Raw genomic sequence first — 20,093 nt, forward strand, 5'->3', positions numbered from 1 at the left:
TAGGATTACAGGCATAAGCCACCACACCCAGCCTAATCTCAGCCTTTCTATGTGAAGTCTTTTCTGCATAGCTTGAGTACTGCTGCTCAGGGAGACCTTCTCACCATCCAATTTAAAATACTAGCTCCAGCACTCCCTGCCCTCCCCATCATCTAATTTTTCTCCATGTACTCGTCGCTGTCTAAGATACCATATAATCCACATATGCAATTATTTATTGCCTGTGTCTCCCATTAAAATGTAACCTTCATTTCATGAGGTGGGGATTTTTGCCTGCTTTCTTTACCAATGAACCCCCAGCACCTATGACAGTGTTTGGCACATAGTAGGTTCTCAATAATATGAGACGGATGAATGAACGAATACTTAAAACAACAGGAAAACTTGGCACGTGTGGTTAGAGTGAAGTGTCATGCAGAAAGAGGTAGGAAATGTGACTGAGCAGACAGGGTCAGTGCAAACAGGGCCCTTACAGGCTTTGGGAAAGGGTTTAGACGAGCATATTTCTTTTTTTTCTTTCTTTCTTTCTTTTTTTTTTTTTCTTTTTTTGAGATGGAGTCTTGCTCTGTCACCCAGGCTGGAGTGCAGTGGCACAATCTCAGCTCACTGCAATCTCCACCTCCCGGGTTCAAGCGATTCTCCTGTCTCAGCCTCCTGAGTAGTTGGGATTACAGACACCTACCACCACGCCCATCTAATTTTTGTATTTAGTAGAGATAGGGTTTTGCCATGTTGGTCAGGCTTGTCTCGAACTCCTGACCTCAAGTGATCCACCCACCTCGGCCTCCCAAAGTGCTGGCATTACAGGTGTGAGCCACTACACCCAGCCTAGACAAGCGTATTTCTTAAGTGTCATGACCACCTTTGAGTTGTCCAAACCCAATTTTCACCAGTGTCTCAACTTCAGCTCACCCCCCACTCTCCTCAAAGACAAGTGTCAGTTCTTCTTCTTGTTCCTTTAGTTAATAGGGGTATTCAAAATCTCTTATTATGTGCACTCCATGCTTTTCTGCCCTAGAATTTATTGCAATTGTAATAATTTAACAATTTGTGTAATTTAGTTAATATCTTAATTCTCCATTAATCTGAAAATGTTTGGCTTGTCAGCACTATATCCTCAATGTCTAGCCCAGAACTCAACAATAGAATGACTGCTATTGTTTAGAGTATAGACAACTTCGGGCCAGGCTCAACTTCCTGGACCTGGAACCATTCAGGGCTTTCTCAGGTTCTCCAGCCTTCGTTCTGGGTCAGCATCTCCCCAGCCTCCCTCCAGGCTTGGAGCACACAGTACCAGGCAGCTCTCAGCCTCACGATGCCCTGACTTCTGATGCCTGGCTGTGCATGTTCACTTTGCAGGAGCCCCTGGAAAAGGCCCAGCTGCTGGCACTGGTTGGGGACCAGCTCATCCAAAGCCACCATTATGCAGCAGACACCATCAGGCCCCGGTGTGTGGAGCTCAGGCACCTCTGTGACGATTTCATCAATGAAAACAAGAAAAAATGGGACATTTTAGGGAAGTCCTTAGAGTTTCATAGACAGCTGGACAAGGTGAGCAAAACACAGCCAAGAACGTGATGTCTGCAAGATTTTCTGTGAAGAAGCTTCCATTATACTCGTCCTCCCTTCCTTGTGTGATTGCTGGCAGGCTCGAGTGCTTTATGTGAAAAGATGTTCAAGAGGCATTCAAAGTGTGCAGATCCTAGGTTGAAGAGGTACTGAAGGTAAAAAGTGCGCTGGCCATCCCACCACATCCCATTAAATTAACTAAAGGCCATTTCTATCTGTGTGGAGCCAGACTTTAAGAGTGTGTTTTGGCCTGGCCCTGTGGGAACACTTCTTGATTCCCTTTCAGGTGTACAGAGAACCAAGCACTATATTTGCAGAGTGCTTCCCTCATATAAAGGCAAAGGGTTTTGATTCTTTTTGGAGAAGCTGAAGTAATAATGACCATTTTATATGCCCTAGCATTTATCAAGCACCTACTCTATTTCTACCAGGAACATAATTATGTCATCTATTTATAATCCTCAAGACAACCTCTGAGGAAGGTATTAATGGCCTCATTGTGCAGAGGCAGAAACTGATACTCTGCTGGTTCTCAAAATGTAGCACACAAGAATACCTAGTGAGCTGTTATATGGCAGATTCCCTTATGCACCAGGGCTGGAGACTCAGCGTCAGTAGGTCTGGAATGCTGCCCAGGAGCTAGTATTTTACTAAAGCGCCCAAATGATTCTGGTGCAGGTGGTGCAGGAATGACACCAAGAAACCCTGGGGAAGTGACTGCCCAAGACCACACATGGTGCCAACAGGGGAAGCCAGAATTGAAGTCAGGCCTGCCAGATTCCACACCGAGGCTTCACAGGATAGACAGCAAGGCTGCATGCCAGGGGCCCACAGGGAGAGGGGTGTGCAGACCCTGGTGCCCTTTGGAGGTGACCTCTAGGGTATGTTCCCAGTCAGCAGGAGCAGTGGTTTCTGGAGTCTTCCCTGTCAGCTGGTCCCAGGCAGCATGTGACTGATGGCAATGAGTCAGCATGCTCCATCCCCACAGCTGTTCCTCTTACATGCCAGGGGGCACCCACCCGGTTGCTTACCTCATCCCATTGCCAAAGGGATTTTAATGTCAATGAAATACAGTTGTTCCAGAAGCAAGTGGCTCAGAAGGGGCTGGTGCGCAGCCTTCTCTGTGTGCTGAGCTCGCTGCAGGATCAGCTGCTGTTTTGCTAACTCCATTTTTGCTCCAGAGTGGTGTGTGTGTGTGTGTGTGTGTGTGTGTGTGTGCACGTGGGTATGAGACGGAGAGAGGGAGACAGAGAGAGAAAGCAAGTAGCCGTAGGAACTCTACAGAAAATCCCAGCCTAATGTTTTTTGCAGATCTAGGCATGATGTGTAAAGAGAAAGTTTTCACAGCATATATCAAAGCATGAGTTCATATTATTGTGGAAATCCAAAAATGTAGGAAGAAAAAGGTTACTCATGTGCATGTACATATCCTACTACCCCCCACCCCTACATAATGGTAATTATTAATTCTGAAATATCTTTATTTTTATTATTCTAAATGTAGCACATATTCACTGTGCTGCATTCATTTCCCTAGATTATCTAGGGGAAAAAAATGAGACAAACATTTAAGTTGCCTATCATTTTCCCACTTAGAAAGACAACCGCTTTGGAGTGTTCCATTTTGATCTTTTTTTCTCTGTATAGTTATTTTATATTGCTTTTCAGGTCACATGGTAAATGGAAATGCAGAGGTACTGGCACTGGAAGCTTATTTTCATGTAACTCTTCAGGTAGCATAAGGGTCCCCTGTCTTTCTGTTCAGGTGTCTCAGTAGAGTTCAGAAGAGCAAAGAAAATGAGTCTTTTAAAAAATCTGAATAATTAGAATTCATCACCTATCTGATGTCCTCCCAGCATCCAAAACTTTGAGTATTGCTGTGCTGAGTTACAAAGCTTTGCATTCTTGCTTCCTTAGGAAAGACAAATGCCAGTAAATGCAAATAGGGATCGCCTGGGAATCCAAAGAGGAAAGTTGTGTTTTTGTTAAAAGGGACACTCCCTTCTCCCAGGAAATGTAGGGGCCGGGTCTAATGTCTCATTGATCACCCTGTGTTCTCGTAACCAATTTGGATGCAGGTAAACCCCAAAAGCCATTGATTACATTTCTCTATGGTTAGACCAGCCTAAGAGATATTTAGCTCTAAGGCTGGGTGGTGCAGTGCCGCATGCCTGTAATCCCAGCACTTTGGAAGGCTGAGGTGGGAGGATTGCTTGAGCCCAGGAGTTTGAGACCAGCCTGGGCAACATGGCCAAAACCTATCTCTTAAAAAAAAAAAAAAAAAAAAGGAAAGAAAAATTAGCCTGGTGTGGTGGCACGCATCTGTAGTCCCAGCTACTTGGGAGGCTAAGATGGAAAGATCACCTAAGCCTGGGGTAGACCTCTCCAGGCTGCATTAAGCCATGATTGCACTACTACACTCCAGCCTGGGCAACAGAGTGAAATGCTGTCTCAAATTAAATACATATTTACCTGTCTCCACCTGGAGATGTAGCAATTCCCGTCAGTGGAAGAGAGAAGAATGTTATATGACTCATTTTGCTGACCAAGTGACCTCCCTGAGAAGTGGACAGGTATAGATTGGTTTGGGCTTGTCCACCTCATAGTATAATTTACAGTGGTTAGACCCCTTAAACTTTATGCCATCCCATGACAATTTTCCATTGTCTCAGAATCCTTGTAGACAAGCTCAGACCTGCTGAGGATTATGGTGGCTCTGAGTTGTGGTCAGGCAAAGTGCACAAAGGCATTGTTTCTTTCCGAAGGTCAGCCAATGGTGTGAGGCAGGAATCTACCTCTTGGCTTCCCAAGCTGTAGACAAGTGCCAGTCTCGAGAGGGGGTTGACATCGCCTTGAATGACATTGCAACATTCCTGGGCACAGCCAAGGAGTACCCGTTGCTCAGCCCCAAGGAGTTTTACAGTGAGTTTGAGTTGCTGCTCACCCTCGATGCAAAGGTAATGCTTCCGGGTTATTTTGATCCTGTGGTTGGGGAATGGATAGGGGAGGGAGGGACTGTATCTTCTTCCTGATAAAGTGCACGCAGGGTGTACTGAGCGGGCTGTATTGAGTGGGCTCACCAATTCCAAAGCCCTCTGGTGGCCTCTTAGACTCCTGGCCTGAACATCCTGGCATACTGACCCTTCATCTGACTCAAATCAGTCATTTCTCAATTAATGCTTATGAACATTCCTGATGTACCACACATTGTGCTGAGTGCTGAGAATACCATGATGATTAGAAATAGGCTGAGGCGGGCGGGCGGATCACGAGGTCAGGAGATCAAGACCATCCTGGCTAACATGGTGAAACCCTGTCTTTACTAAAAATACAAAAAATTAGCCAGGCGTGGTGGCAGGTGCCTGTAGTCCCAGCTACCCGGGAGGCTAAGGCAGGAGAATGGCATGAACCCAGGAGGCAGAGCTTGCAGTGAGCCAAGATCGTGCCACTGCACTCCAGCCTGGGCGACAGAGTGAGACTCCGTCTCAAATAAAAAAAAGAAATAAATAGGCATGTTTCCATCCCTCACTGAGCTTACAGTTTCGTGGGAGAGGCTGACATTAACAAAATAATCACACAAAAATGTATTACAAGCTGATGTAAGTGCTGTCAAGGAGGGATTCAGGGTCAGGCATGTGACAGGAACTTGACCTGGACTGGGGTCAGAGAAGGCTCTCGGGAAGAGTCACTTGAGCTAAAGCCTGGAGAATGAGTAGACAAGATGGGAGAGCCTTTTCGGACAGGAGGAACAGCATGTGCGAAGGCTTCAGGGCTGGAGGGAGCCTGGCACAGTGCAGACCAAAAGGTCAGGGTGCTGGAACCTGGAGAGCAATGGAAGTGTGTTTTGGGTGAGGTTAGAGAGAGGCAGGCAAGGTAGGCTTTGTGGGCCACATGAAAGAGTTTGGATTTAAGCAGGGGATAACTTGATTGGATTTGCATTTGAGAAGTGCATTCTTCCATGAAGCCAGCAGGGTTGTAGATAGCACACCTTCCTCTGAGAGCCACATCACCTTGTCTGCACCTCTGGTTTAAGAGCTTCTTTAAGTCAGCTTCCTGGGCACACAGCAGGGAAGAGAAGACGCGGTGGAGGAACAAACAGATTATATCCAGCCTGTCTAACTGTTCATGTAATTCTGGGAAATGCCCTGAAGTCCATCCAGGGACTTAGGCCAAAGTCTTTGCTCTGTCTAACATGACACAAACCACATTGTATTCTAATTGTTTGTTTGTTTATTTATTTATTTCTGAGACGGAGTCTTGCTCTGTCGCCCAGGTTTGAGTGCATTGACATGATCTTGGCTCACTGCAACCTCTACCTCCCAGGTTCAAGTGATTCTCCTGCCTCAGCTTCCCAAGTAGCTGGGATGACAGGTGCCAGCCACCACACCCAGCTAATGTTTGTTTTTTTAGTAGAGATGGGGTTTCACCATGTTGACCAGGTGGGTCTCAAACTCCTGTGCCAGGGTGTTCCAGGCACTGGAGATGCCATAGTGCAAGGATGTAGTCATTGCCCTCAAGGGTCTCAAGTAGGAGAGGCTGATCCTTAGATGCACAATTCTGGAGCATGGCAGGACCTGCAACGACTTGCATTGTGACGCCCAGAGGGGGTCACCTGAAGGAGGTAGGGATAGGGGGAGTAGGGGAAGGTGGGAGAAAGGGAATGCTTCATGTCCTCAGGCTGTGTACAGAGAGACCTGTTCATCATGATTTGCTTTTGTTATTGCAGGCCAAAGCTCAGAAAGTTTTGCAGAGGCTGGATGATGTCCAGGAAATATTTCACAAGAGGCAAGTGAGTCTGATGAAACTGGCAGCCAAACAGACTCGTCCAGTGCAACCTGTGGCCCCACATCCTGAGTCTTCACCAAAATGGGTGTCATCGAAAACCAGCCAGCCCTCCACCTCGGGTAGGTTATTTGAGGAAAAGAAGCTTTGTGGCTTTTGTGTTTCTCCAGCAACATAAGGACTGAGACTGGTTGTGTACAATGGATAATGGTCACTGTTTTAACAGATACTGTTTAAAACAGACTACAGATATGCCATAGCGCAGACATGGAAGACATAAACACTTAGATGACACCAAGTGCCTGGATGTAAGGAGAAACACACAATCTACTGAAGGAGTAAAAAAAAAATGCATCATAAAGGCCAGGCGCGGTGGCTCGCACCTGTAATCCCAGCACCTTGGGAGGCCTTGGCGGGTGAATAATCTGAGGTCAGGAATTCGAGACCAGCCTGGCCAACATGGTGAAAACCCATCTCCACTAAAAATATAAAAATTAGGCTGGGCGTGGTGGCTCACGCCCGTAATCCCAGCACTTTGGGAGGCTGAGGTGGGCAGATGACAAGGTCAGGAGATAGAGACCATCCTGGCTAACACAGTGAAACCCCATCTCTACTAAAAATACAAAAAATGAGCCAGACGTGGCCGCGGGTGGCTGTAGTCCCAGCTTCTCAGGAGGCTGAGGTAGGAGAATGGCATGAACCCAGGAGGCAGAGCTTGCAGTGAGCCGAGATGGCGCCACTGCACTCCATCCTGGGCAACAGAGCGAGACTCCATCTCAAAAAAAAGAAAAAAAAATTTATTTATATATATATAAATTAGCTGGGCATGGTGGTGGGCGCCTATAATCCCAGCTACTCAGGAGGCTGAGACAGAAGAATTGCTTGAACCCAGGAGGCAGAGTTTGCAGTGAGCCGAGATTGTGCCATTGCACTCCAGCCTGGGTGACAAGAGCAAAACTCCATCTCGACAACAACAACAACAACAAATGCATCATAATAATAACAACGTAATAATAACAGCATACAATAGACTCCATTGAGGACCTTTAAAAGGCCCAAGTTTTATTAGCAATGGTGTAGTAAAATTGGTTCTTTGAGCAGAGATTTAAAAAATAGGTAAGTTCTTATGCCAATCCCACATGGTCCTGATTACTATAGCTTATTAGTTAGCCTTTAAGATCAAGTCATGCAATATTCCAACGTTGCTCTTTTTCAAGGTTGTTTTGGCTATCTTAGGTCCTTTTCATTTTTCCATAATTTTTAGAATCACCTTTCAATTTCTGCTGGGATTATGATAGGGATTACACTGGATATATGAACCAATTTGGAGAGAACTATTATCTTACCAATATTGACTTTTCCAATTCCTGAATATGTTATAGCTTATGTTTTTTAGGTCATCTTTAATTTCTCTCAACAATGCAGTAGTTTTGAGTGTAAAGGCCTTAGGCATTTCACATTTTTTTAACCCTACAATGAATGGAATTTACCGTATTTAAGAATAGGAATAGATTCTTATATAGAGATATAATCCTATCATCTGTGAATAGGAATACTTTTACTTTTTCTGTTTCAATCTTTGTACTTTTTTTCTGGTCATATTATAATGACTGGGACCTCCACTACAATGTCAAATAAAAATGGTGAGAGCAGACATCCGTGTATTTTCCCAATATTAGGAAAAAGGTTGAAGTTTCACCTTTAAGTATGATGTAAGCTATGGGTTTTCCACAGATGTCTTTTATCAGATTGAGGGAATTCCCTTCTATTTCTATTTTTTTGAGAGTTTTTGTCATGAATGATTATTGAGTTTTTCAAATGCTTATTTGGTCCATGTATTGAGATAATGATATGGTTTTTCTTTTTTATTTGTTAATATGGTAAATTACAATGATTTATTTTCAAATGTGAAAACAACTGTACATTCTCGGAATAAACTGTCCTTAGGCGGGATGTACATGTCATTTGTTTGTGTTGTGTATTGTGGCGCTCTGTCATTAAGCACATATATATTCATGGTTTTTATGTCTTGCAGATATATTAGCCCTTTTATAATGATGAAATGTCTCTCCTTCGCTCCTTATCTCTAGAAATACTCTTAAAGTCTATCTTGTGTGATGTTGTCACAGCCATTCCTGTTTTCTCATGCTTAGTGTTTGCACAACATATTTTTTTGTTTTCTATTCTTCTTTGTATTTAAAGTATATTTGTTGTAGGCAGCATATAGTTGGGCCTTGCCTTTTTATACACTGCAACCTCTGCCTTGTAATTGGAGTGATTAGATTTTTATGTTTACATCCATCATCATTATTGATATAGTTGGATTTAGAGCTCCTGTTTTGTTATCCTTTATGTCTCATGTACTTTCTATTCCTCTTTTCCTCCTTTCCTGCCTTCTTTTGGGTTAGTAAATATTTTTTAATATTTTGTTTTAATTCCTCTATTGGCTTGTTATCATATCTCTTTGCACTGTTTTTCACCCAGACTAGGGATTACCATATGCGTCTTAACTTGTCATGATCTGTTGAGTTAGTTTCATACCACTCTATGCAAAATATAGGAAATCTACAACGTCATACTTCCATATGCTCCCCATCCATCCTCTGTGCTATTCTTATCATAAATATTACATCTATAGATGTTAAACCCCCACTATGGTATTACAATCTTTGCTTTCAATATTAAGACAAATACCTGTGTGTGTGTGTGTGTGTGTGTGTATACATACCCCCTTATTCACCATTTCTGGGGTTCTTCATTCCTTATTATAGATTTGAGGTACTATCTTATGTCATTTCTCTTCAGAATAAAGAGCTTCTGTTAGTATTTATTGTTGGGGAGTCTACTGGCAACGAATTCTTTTCTAGTCTTTATTTTTTCCTTTTTGTGGAGAATGGAGTCTTGCTATACTGTCCGGGCAGGTTTCGAACTCCTGGGCTCAAGCTATCCTCCCACCTCTGCCTCCCTGAGAGCTGGGATTACAGTTGTGAGCCACTGTGCCTGGCCTGTTAGCAATAAATTCTTTCAGTTTTTGTTTATCTGAAAATTGTGGTGTGTTTTGGTAATTCTCCATTTAGTACAATTTACAGTCCCTCGTCTTCCACCACGTATCCTACTTTTTAGAAGTAAGCCTGATAACATGTAGTGTATTTATTTCCTGAATTTTATCTGCAAATACACACACACATCCACGTACACACTCTAACACACTTGCATACACATACCACAGACATACCCAAACATACACAGAGACATCCTTCTTAGATGATTGGAAACAGAACTTTGTTCTCTTCACCTTTCATCTTCCCTCAAGCTAAACCATGTTCACGTCTACGACTTGGCCTCATTCGTTGTTTCAAGGAACATATGTTTGTTTCAACTAAATAAAGCAAGAATTAGAGATGTGTTTCTCGGCTTTTCAAATACAAGATTTCATAATAGATAACACTCCTTTCCAGAATAAATAGGTCTTTGTCAAGTCTGAACAGGTTGTCATTGACCTAAGTCAAACAACTAGCTCGTTTTGCAGAACAATCCTGCACTTTTGTTTTTGGCAAGTATCTACTGAGTGTGGACTCTAGCAAGTCACTAAAAGGCTTTTCAAACATTTTTGTCTGATTCCTTAGGAGCTGAGTCTGTGCCAAGATAAGCAATGGTATTTCACAGTGTAAAGAAGATGGGTGGAAGGGCTTAAGAGCTGGAATTTCAGCTCTGACTCTTGTTAGCTGGATGCCTTGGCTACAACTTTTAACACCTCTGAAGTCCATAAGGAATGTGAAAAAACTTTTTAATGCCATGTGACTATAATAGCTAAACTGTGTTATACATTGTATATGATCTACATTCTTCACAAATGAACTCATTAAAGCCTCATCACAGCCCTTTACTATAGGATTTCTCATTTTTCCCTACTTTACAGATGAAAAAGGTAAGGCACAGAGGTGACTGTAATCATGTGTGCCTCGTGCATGGAAGAGCAAGGCTTGAACACTGGTAGTGTGGCTTCTGTGGCCCTGCCTTTCACTGCTTCACTCTACTTACAGTGTCAAGGACAGGCACTTCTCAGTCATGGTGTCACTAATTATAGTGCATCCATTTCTAGCATCTAGTTATTGTGCCTGGAATCACTCACTTTATAGAGATCCCACAGAGAGGGAGGAGCCCAAAGGATTGTCTGTTATTACAAAGCAGCATTAATGGTCATATATATAACCTGGGTAGCAGTGTACTTTTCTACCATTTTCAACATAACATCTATGAAAAACCCATAGAAAGCCCAAGCTGCTTCCAGTTGGCTCACAGAATGAAAGGGTTGGGAGGAGCTTCTGGAGGTCAGATGTCAACCTCCCTCAAGTCTATCATAGCTAAGAATCAGGGTGATATATTGGTGGCATTTGATGAAGGGCATTTTGGTCTTGGGACCTGTAAATGCTAAAGTCGGCCGGGCACAGTGGCTCACGCCTGTAATCCCAGCACTTTAGGAGGCCGAGGCAGGCAGATCACAAGGTCAAGAGATCAAGACCATCCTGGCCAACATGGTAAAACTCCATCTTTACTAAGAATACAAAAATTAGTTGGGCATGGTGGTGCGTGCCTGTAGTCCCAGCTACTTGGAAGGTTGAGGCAGAAGAATCACTTGAACCTGGGAGGTGGAGGTTGCAGTGAGCTGAGATCACACCACTGCACTCCAGCCTGGCAACAGAGTGAGACTTCATCTCAAAAAAAAAAAAGAAAAGAAAAAAAGAAATGCTCAAATCCTGCCTGGGATTAATCACATCTCCTGTGAGTTTCCCAAGGACCAGCATATACAAGGGTGGCAACTGTGACAAATAAGAATTCAAAGTACCTCTTATCTATTAGCCTTGTGGCCATCACCCACAATGCTTGGTAAAGCTGGTAAGGTGGGTTAGGAAGCCTTGAGGCCTAACCAGGGCTTCTCCTCTCCAAGTCCCAGTTTTACTACCAAATGGCCATGGAGCTTAAAGAAAGGATATTTCCCAGGTGTCTAGGACCTTGTGGGAAGGGGAGAAGGGAGATAGAGTGACCGAGAGAAAAAAGCAAGAGCAAGACAGCCCAATTTCTTCCTGACTCAGTCAACTGATTCTATCTCACAGTCCTCCCATTCTCTGATAAATGTGTGTCCATCAGTTCTGGAATCCAACAATTATACCAACAGATTACCGGCAACAACTGCTGGCTATCGCAGGCATGGCCATCCTCTTACAGTACAATCATAGTATGATTGTGTGTGTACATGTATGTGTGTAAAAAGAGGGAGAGCATTTGAAAGAAGACTATAAGGAAATATACTAAGTGACTATGCTTCAATGTTAAGATTTTAGTGTTTTTCAGATTTTCTATAATAAGCAAAAATTAATTACCTTTATAATAGAAAATATATTCAATACAATGCAGCACCTAAAATTTAGTCTTCGAATCCAAGAACAACATCAAGTGCAACATTATGCTGTACACATGATGCATGCCAAAGCAACAGTGCATAAAGGAATCCATAAAGTTTGTAATAAGGAAGACTTCATGAGGAAAGTGTCCTGTTTGTTTGTTTGTTTGTTTGAGATGGAGCCTAGCTCTGTCGCCCAGGTTGGAGTGCAGTGGCACGATTTCAGCTCACCACAACCTCTGCCTCCCAGGTTCAAGTGATTCTCCTGCCTCAGCCTCCCAAGTAGCTGGGATTACAGGCACATGCCACTGTGCCCAGATAATTTTTGTATTTTTAGTAGAGATGGGATTTCACCATGTTGGCCAGGCTGGTCTCGAACTCCTGACCTCAGGTGATCTGCCCACCTCGGCCTCCCAAAGTGCTGGGATTACAGGTGTGAGCCACCAAACCCAGCCGAAAGTGACCTTTTAGCTGAGTCTTAAAAATGGGAATGACAGAAAATCTACTGTTCTTTACCACATTACTATATTTATAGATTTATTGTAGTTTAATGTTTCATATGGTGCTGGGTGTGAGTTTTTTCTCTTCTGCTGAAATGTCAAGTCCCTGGAGTCAAGGATTCTATTTCTTTTCTGTGTCTCTCCTTCACCTCCAATTTCATCTACCACCTGGGAAATCAATGCAGCAGCTCAACTGAGCTTTTTTAGTTAACTACATTGACATGGTCCAGCTATTTGTCCAAGTCAGACAAAGTGCTCTGAGTTATAATTTATAAGTCAAATAACCAAATTAATGGCAGGTTTTCTTAGTCCCTCTAGCTCCTCCTCTGAGAACGTCTGAGGAACCTTATACAGAGACACAGTTGAACTCCCGGAGAAAGGAAGACGATGAGACTAAATTTGAAGTCAAGGTAAATTTACCTTTATTTTACTTATGGAACTTTCTGATAAGAGAGAAGATTGCTGTCATAATTATCAATAAATCAACAAATTGTGTTTCCTTACTCTGTACCTATTGTCACCTCCAGAAGATAAGCCCATCAAGGCACATAGCACAGACTAATGCTTTCAAGAACTGGGGTTTATAGGATTTTTTTTCTTTTCATCCTTTTCTTTCTCTTAATGGCAGCTAGAAATGAAATTTGGTTGTGTATGTAATTATCAGTAGGTACTGTTGTAGTAAAAGAAAAATCATTTTATTGGCCGGGCACGGTGGCTCAAGCCTGTAATCCCAGCACTTTGGGAGGCCGAGACGGGTGGATCACGAGGTCAGGAGATCGAGACCATCCTGGCTAATACGGTGAAACCCCGTCTCTACTAAAAAATACAAAAATCTAGCCGGGTGAGTTGGCAGGCGCCTGTAGTCCCAGCTACTTGGGAGGCTGAGGCAGGAGAATGGCGTAAACCCGGGAGGCGGAGCTTGCAGTGAGCTGAGATCCGGCCACTGCACTCTAGCCTGGGCAACAGAGCGAGACTCCGTCACGAAAAAAAAAAAAAAAAAATCATTTTATTTATTTCTGTAATCTGACTTCATATTTAAAATTGGTAGAACAGTATATGGTTCATGTATAAAAAGAGCATGACATGCCGGGTGCGATGGTTCACACCTGTAATCCCAGCACTTTGGGAGGCCAAGGAGGGCGGATCATGAAGTCAGAAGTTTGAGACCATCCTGGCCAACATGGTGAAACCCCATCTCTACTAAAAATACAAAAATTAGATAAGCGTGGTGGCGGACGCCTGTAGTCCCAGCTACTTGGGAGGCTGAGGCAGGAGAATCACTTGAAACTGGAAGGTGGCAGTTACAGTGAGCCAAGATTGTGCTGCTGCACTCCAGCCTGGGCAACAGGGCGAAACCACGTCTCAAAAAAAAAAAAAAAAAAGAGCATAACAAAATTGCATAGAGCTGCACACACACATGCACACATACAAGTGCGTGAATAACTGGTGAACCCTTAATAGGCTCTGTGGATTGTGCCAGTGTCCGTTTCTTAGATGTTAACATTGGAGGAGGTTTGGGGAAAGGGGACGTGAGACTTTCCATTTCTTTGCAACCTCATGTGACTTAATATAATTATTTCAAAATAGAAGTTTTAAAAAAGCATAAGGTTTGGAATCAGGCAGATCTGGGTTTCGGCAACATAACCTCTTGAAACCTCAGTTTCTTGCTTATACAAATGGGTATAACAATAGCTACCTCCTGAAAATATTTTGAGCGTGACATGAAAATTTGAAAATTGCTTAGCACTGTATAATTTTAAAGTAACATATATTTAGAAGCTGAAGTATAATTAATTGTCAATTGTGAATATATGTTGCTGCATAGCAACCCCTGGAGGGGTTCCCTTTCCCCTGCCTCCATGAAAATTAAATATTTGACTGGCTGAATGGTTCTGAAACCATGAGGCCAGGGGCTCAAATGAGCTTCAGCAACATTATGATCCATCATCAATCCCCAAAGCGTCTGAATATGAACCCCACGGGAACTCCACTGACCTTTAAAGAGTCTGGAAGAAAGTGAGTTTTAGGCTTTTCTTCTTGGAGGCAGAAACAGAGCGGGAACGAGGGTTCTCAGCAGACTTTTCTTAGAGAGAGAGAAAGCTGCGTCCGTCTGCCAATTTGTTTAGTCATCCTGTATTCAGGGCAGATTAGGACCTAGCCACTGCTGTCCATAAATCCCTTCTGGTTGGAGGAATTGCATCACCATGTTTTCTCAAGTTAGGAAACTGTATGAAATTTCATGCTGTCTTGATCAGCCACCTAAAAAAGTAAATAGCAATTTTTCAAAATAGATTCACCTGATTTAACACCCAGGAGGTCTGTGGAATCATTAAGTAATATGAAAAGGGTTTCATTGTGGTCCTCTTCAAAAGTGAACATCAGCCTATCCATTTCTGCACCCTGGACTTCTAGGAGAGTGTCATCTCTGAAGGTGAGGACTGTGTCACATGATCAGAGCTCAGATTTGGCCCCTGAGCTCATATTCTGTTGCCACTGACTCACAACATGACATGAACTCACTTCCTATCTCTATGACCTACTTTGCCCATCTTCAGACAACATATTTATGACCTGCACACTATAAAGATGCTACGGGAGTTTTAAGCCTGTGGAAGTTCTCATATAAAGGAATCCAAATTAGAGTGATTTATTTCAATTATTGTGAACAGTAAACAAGTTCTATGGTTTTCTGTTGTTGTTGTAAAAGAAAAACATAGACAGTGTAGGAGCAGCAGTGGGGATAGAATCGGAGGCCTGTTGATGTGGAAAGTGTTGAGTAGAATCCAAGAAGCCCTGGTCACCCAACTTTTGGTTTCTCTCTTCTTTTGCCATGTTGTTTATTTAATTCAGACTCCAAACCCATCCTGTTAAGATGCCATCTCCCTCTGTATTTAGGCAACTCACCAAACAGTATGGGTACTGTTAAGCAAGCACAAGTTCATGTTAAAATCATCCTTCTGTGCTTTAGTTGTTTTCTTCCTTATTGTTGATTTGTTTGCGTATTTAATGAAAAGCATTTCCCACAGCAGCATATGTTAACAGTCAAGGTGGTGGAGGAAGCAGGGTAGGAACAGAGGCTGGTCAGATTTCTGCTTAGAAAGACCAAGGCTATGGAAGCAAATGTAAGCAGAGTCCATAAAGTCATGAACAACCTGAGCAGGAAGAAAGTGGATTTGTGCACTAAATCCCCAAATCCTAGACTTAGGAATGAAATTCAGACCAGTAAATGCAATTAGGGTTTCACACATTGTGTATTATAACCAGGGAAATTGTTATTCCAAAATACATAAGAAAACTAGTAAGAAAAAGATAGGTTCAAAAAAAAAAGGTTTAGATTCATGTCTGTGTGGATCATGGATTATTAAAAGGGGGACAAATCAGGTGACTACATCAACAATAATCATTGCAGCTTGTGTTTAGTGGCCGCTGTCCAAGAGAGATGACCAGGATGCATAGAGCATGCATCTAACTCTGGGTGGCAATTCTGACATCCTTTTGGCCTTAGGTCTAGAACTCAAAGATGAAATGAAACACAGCCAGTCTAGCAGAGTGAATCATAACATTGTGATAAATGCCACCCCTTTGCCCTCGAGAGTAAGTACACAGAGAAAAAAAAATAGCTGTGAACCAAAACCATGTATAATGCAGTCACTGATACTCACCACCTACAACTGAAATCATGACATGGTTTGATCACGATCAGAGAAATCATTTCCTTTTCTGGAGGGATGATCCTTGCCATGCTGGTTCTGGGGAACTTGAGAAGCTAAACTTGATAGGGCAGCTGAGACTCTTCCGGGGCCATCTGGCAAGAGTGATGCCCTGTGCTCAGCTCACTGACGTCATCTGGGAAAGCCCTGTGGTGGAAGCGATTCGCTGTGCTTATTGGCAATAGTGATGTAACTATTTCCTGTTCTTCACTGGCTGGAAGCTGAAAGCATGACTCACGGAAACTGCTTTTCCCGGGCTGCCAACATCACAGCCGTTTTGTAAGCTGGAAATAAGTCAGAGGCTAACAATTTCTTTTTCCTAAATGTGGACCTACAGAATTAAGAAAGAGCTAACAGTGTTCCTTGGTGCCTGTTAAAGTTATTTAAAGGAGCAGAAGCCTATTCTGTGCTCCCAGAGGTTTAAAAAAAAAAGTAAAGTAACAAAAGCCTTTTCAGGATTCTGAGCAAAGAGCCTCCTAAATTAAAAATAAATAAATAAAAGTTTTTGAATGCAGGAGCTGGAAGGGAATGGAGAGGTGAGTGGAGGGTTGCTATCATTGGCTGAAGGCCAGACATTGTACTGGGTGCTGTGTGTACCTGAGTCCATCTCTAGTCCTCAGAACCTTGTGAGGATGATGTTTTCCGTTTTATCAGCAGCGCCATGAGACTAAGAGGCTGAGTTTCCCCAAGGGTCATACAACTAGTAAATGTTGTAGCTGGGATTTGAAACTAGCTGTTTACTAATCTGGCAGCTTACTTAACTACCTAACTTATCTATCTGATTATTTATTAATACTTAATGTACCCAACCAGCAACTTATTTAATCTCTTGTGCCCTAAATGTCTTTTTCTGCCAAATGGTGATAAATCATAGCAATTTCGCAGGTGGCTGATTAAATGAGAAATATGTGGAAAGCAGCTTGCACTGTACCTGACACCTAGCAGGTTCTTGGTGAATTTTAGTTACTCATTTAATCCTGTGTTTAAAAGACAGAATGGGTCAGTGTGAAGATGAAAAGAAGGTGAAAGAAGGTCAGATTCGGGGCTTATACAGAATGATCCTGTTGTTGAATATGTACCTTACTGCCAAATGATAACAGATCAGGGACTAAATTCAGTTCCTTGTCTTCTTATTACTTTGACTCCCAGAAGTTTTTATTAATATTTCTGATTCTCAACAAGAAAACTGTATGAACTATAAACACATTTCAGTGCTTGCCTTCTATGATATTTGAAGTCTAGTCAGTGTCAGAGCTGACAAGAGATTCAGGGACTCCACCAAATCCTGGGGTAGCCCCCAGCCAAGTTCTCTGAAGTTTCCAGAACAAGGATTCTCATGGTTTCCTGTGTACCACAGCTCTGAGAAGCTAATGAATTATGTAGATTCCCAGGGCCCCACTCTCTGAGATTCTAATTAGGGAAGTGTAGGGTTGGGTCCCGGAATCTGATTTTTTTTTTTTTTTTTTTTGAGATGGAGTCTCATTTTGTTGCCCAGGCTGGAGTGCCATGGAGTGATCTCAGCTCACTGCAACCTCCACCTCCCAGGTTCAATTGATTCACCTGCCTCAGTCTCTAGAGTAGCTGGGATTACAGATGCCTGTCACCACACCTGGCTAATTTTTGTATTTCTAGTAGAGGCAGGGTTTCACCATGTTGCCCAGGCTGGTCTTGAACGCCTGACCTGAGGTGATCCCCTGGCTCAGTCTCCCAAAGTGCTGGGATTACAGGCGTGAGCCACTGCACTCAGAATCTGAATTTTTAACTTACACGTTTGGCGACAAGAATGCAGGTGGTATAAAGATCTCACTCTTTGTAACACTGTCCTAGAGGTTACATTTATAGGCCATGAGGACTTGGGATAAAGGAGAACTCATTATGTTTGATCCGGATTTCTCAGGCTAGTATAGGGTCTGAAGTTCAGGGGAGTGAGGTGGTGATTACATTAAGCTAGGAAATGTATTTTTGTTGAGGGAGCTGAATAAGATGAAAGAAAGAATAACATTAAGATCACCATTGGCCTTGCTCTTTCACCAATAAAAAAATCACATCACTAAAATATTTAGTGGGTTCAACTGGGCACATGGCTTATTCAGCTCAATTTAATATATATTAAGGCAATTGCTATGGGTTATATAAAAATGATTATATCATCAGGCCTAAACTCAGGAAACTTGAAACTTTCATGGGGGAAACAACATATTTCTAATAATTTATAATATACAGCACAATGACGTTTCTACAGTAAAAGGAATATATAATGTGGTAGAGAAAGCAATTCCTCACAAGGACATCAAGGATGGCTTTCAAAGGAGGTGGCATTTGAATTCAACTCTAAAGAATAAATAGGGCTGGGCGTGGTGGCTTGCACCTGTAATCCCAGCACTTTGGGAGGCTGAGGCAGGTGGATCACCTGAGGTGAGGAGTTTGAGACCAGCCTGACCAACATGGTGAAACCCTATCTCTACTAAAAATATAAAAATTAGCTGGGCATGGCGGCGGGCGCTTGTAATCCCAGCTACTCGGGAGGCTGAGGCAGGAGAATCACTTGAGCCCGGGAGGCAGAGGTTGCAGTGAGCCAAGATGACACCACTGCTCTCCAGCCTGGGTGACAAAGCGAGACTCCATCTCAAAAAAAAAAAAAAAAAGAATAACTAGAACTCTGAAAGGTGGGTAAGACAGAGAAGGGCATTCCAGAATGAGGAAGGGTATACATCTCAGAGGTCTAAAGGGCCTAGGCTGTCCTGTCCTGGGAATGGCTCAAGAATGCTGGGAAGGTAGATGAGAGACAGTGTACTGAGGCTGTCGACAGTACATTGAGGAATGTTGACAGGAGGAGGAGGGCACCTGTGTATTAGGAAGCTGACTCTGGTAGACACTGAAGAGCAGGTTAGATGAAGGCAGGCAGGCTGACCAACCTCTGGCAGTTGTCACAGTTGGCTGAGACATCAGTGGTGAGAGCTTACTAGTAGCCGTGGCAAAAAGAGATGAGCAGAAATCATACCTATTGACTGAAACGTTCTCTCTAGTGCCTAGAACACGACTATTGGTGGAAATGTGTAGAATGAAGGAACGGATCAAGGCAGAGAAGGTAGGGGGAGGAAGCATGATATCAAAGACAGCTTCGAGGTTTCCATCTTGGATTCCTCATGGGATGAATTTGTTGGCTGGGTAAAGTACTTAGGAGGAACAGTAAGAAGTAAAGGCTTGTGACAGCTGAGTCCAGGTTGGGGCTGGGGTCTCATAGATTGATAAGAGCACCCTATACCCTCTGTCAGTGGGGCTAATGCTGCCCCAAAGGCTGCAGCCCTGCCCACACCATTGATGCTAGGATAGTCAACCCACTGGCCTTGTAGCTGTGTGGCAATTATTTGTAAACTAGCTTTGGACCAAATTTGCTGGGACAAAGTCTGGCCTAATAAAGTACTTTTCTGAGTTGTGATTTTATTTATAGGTTAAGATTTACAGACATAAAAGTTGTTACAATGAAATTTATCCATGGAGCTTAAAATCAGATAAAACCAAACAGCCTGAGAAGATTCAAGATGTATGGGCAGCTTCTTTTCAGTGGCCTTGGCACACTTACTTCCTTTACATTTTCTTGGTTTGGGAATGGGCAAAAGTTATCACATAACATGTTTCTCACTTCCTGATATTTTAAACAGAATTACATCTTTGCAAATCATTGTTAAAACATTTGCAGTCAGTGTTTTAAGAAGATGTTTTTCCTGAAAACAAACTATTACCAATAGTGTTTAGAGTATTAGTCCAGACTATAAAAGCCAATTTAACCAGCAAGTGAAATGAATTCATTACTAACAATGGTAGCTGGGAAATTTAAGATCTCAGATTATAAAGACCTTGAGGCTGGGGGTGGTGGCTCACGACTGTAATCCCAGCGCTTTGGGAGGCTGAAGCAGGATGATCGCTTGAGCTCAGGAGTTCGAGGCTGCAAGCTTCAGGAAGCTATGATCACACCACTCTCCTTCAGCCTGGGTGACAGAGCAAGACCTTGTCTAAAAAAAAAAAAAAAAAGACCATCTGAAAATTTTGAAATAGGCAAAATTGCATTTAGGATCCAGTCTCTTAGCTTTCTCTATTCATTTCTCATTTCCACAAAGCCCCAGGAACACT

At 42.9% G+C, this 20,093-nt stretch overlaps 1 protein-coding gene across 1 annotated transcript in view; it reads left to right on the forward strand.

The window, feature by feature from the left end:
- The window catches only part of MCF2L2 (MCF.2 cell line derived transforming sequence-like 2), a 255,369-nt gene that overhangs the window by 139,967 nt on the left and 95,309 nt on the right, over positions 1–20,093 (forward strand). The window contains exons 11-14 of the mRNA XM_023187621.1: positions 1,360–1,551; positions 4,335–4,526; positions 6,296–6,473; positions 12,562–12,662. Of these exons, the coding sequence (XP_023043389.1) occupies positions 1,360–1,551; positions 4,335–4,526; positions 6,296–6,473; positions 12,562–12,662 (663 nt within the window). The remainder of the gene's footprint in view (positions 1–1,359; positions 1,552–4,334; positions 4,527–6,295; positions 6,474–12,561; positions 12,663–20,093) is intronic.

This window comes from Piliocolobus tephrosceles, chromosome 2, assembly GCF_002776525.5.
Source record: "Piliocolobus tephrosceles isolate RC106 chromosome 2, ASM277652v3, whole genome shotgun sequence".
Taxonomy (NCBI): Eukaryota; Metazoa; Chordata; class Mammalia; order Primates; family Cercopithecidae; genus Piliocolobus; species Piliocolobus tephrosceles.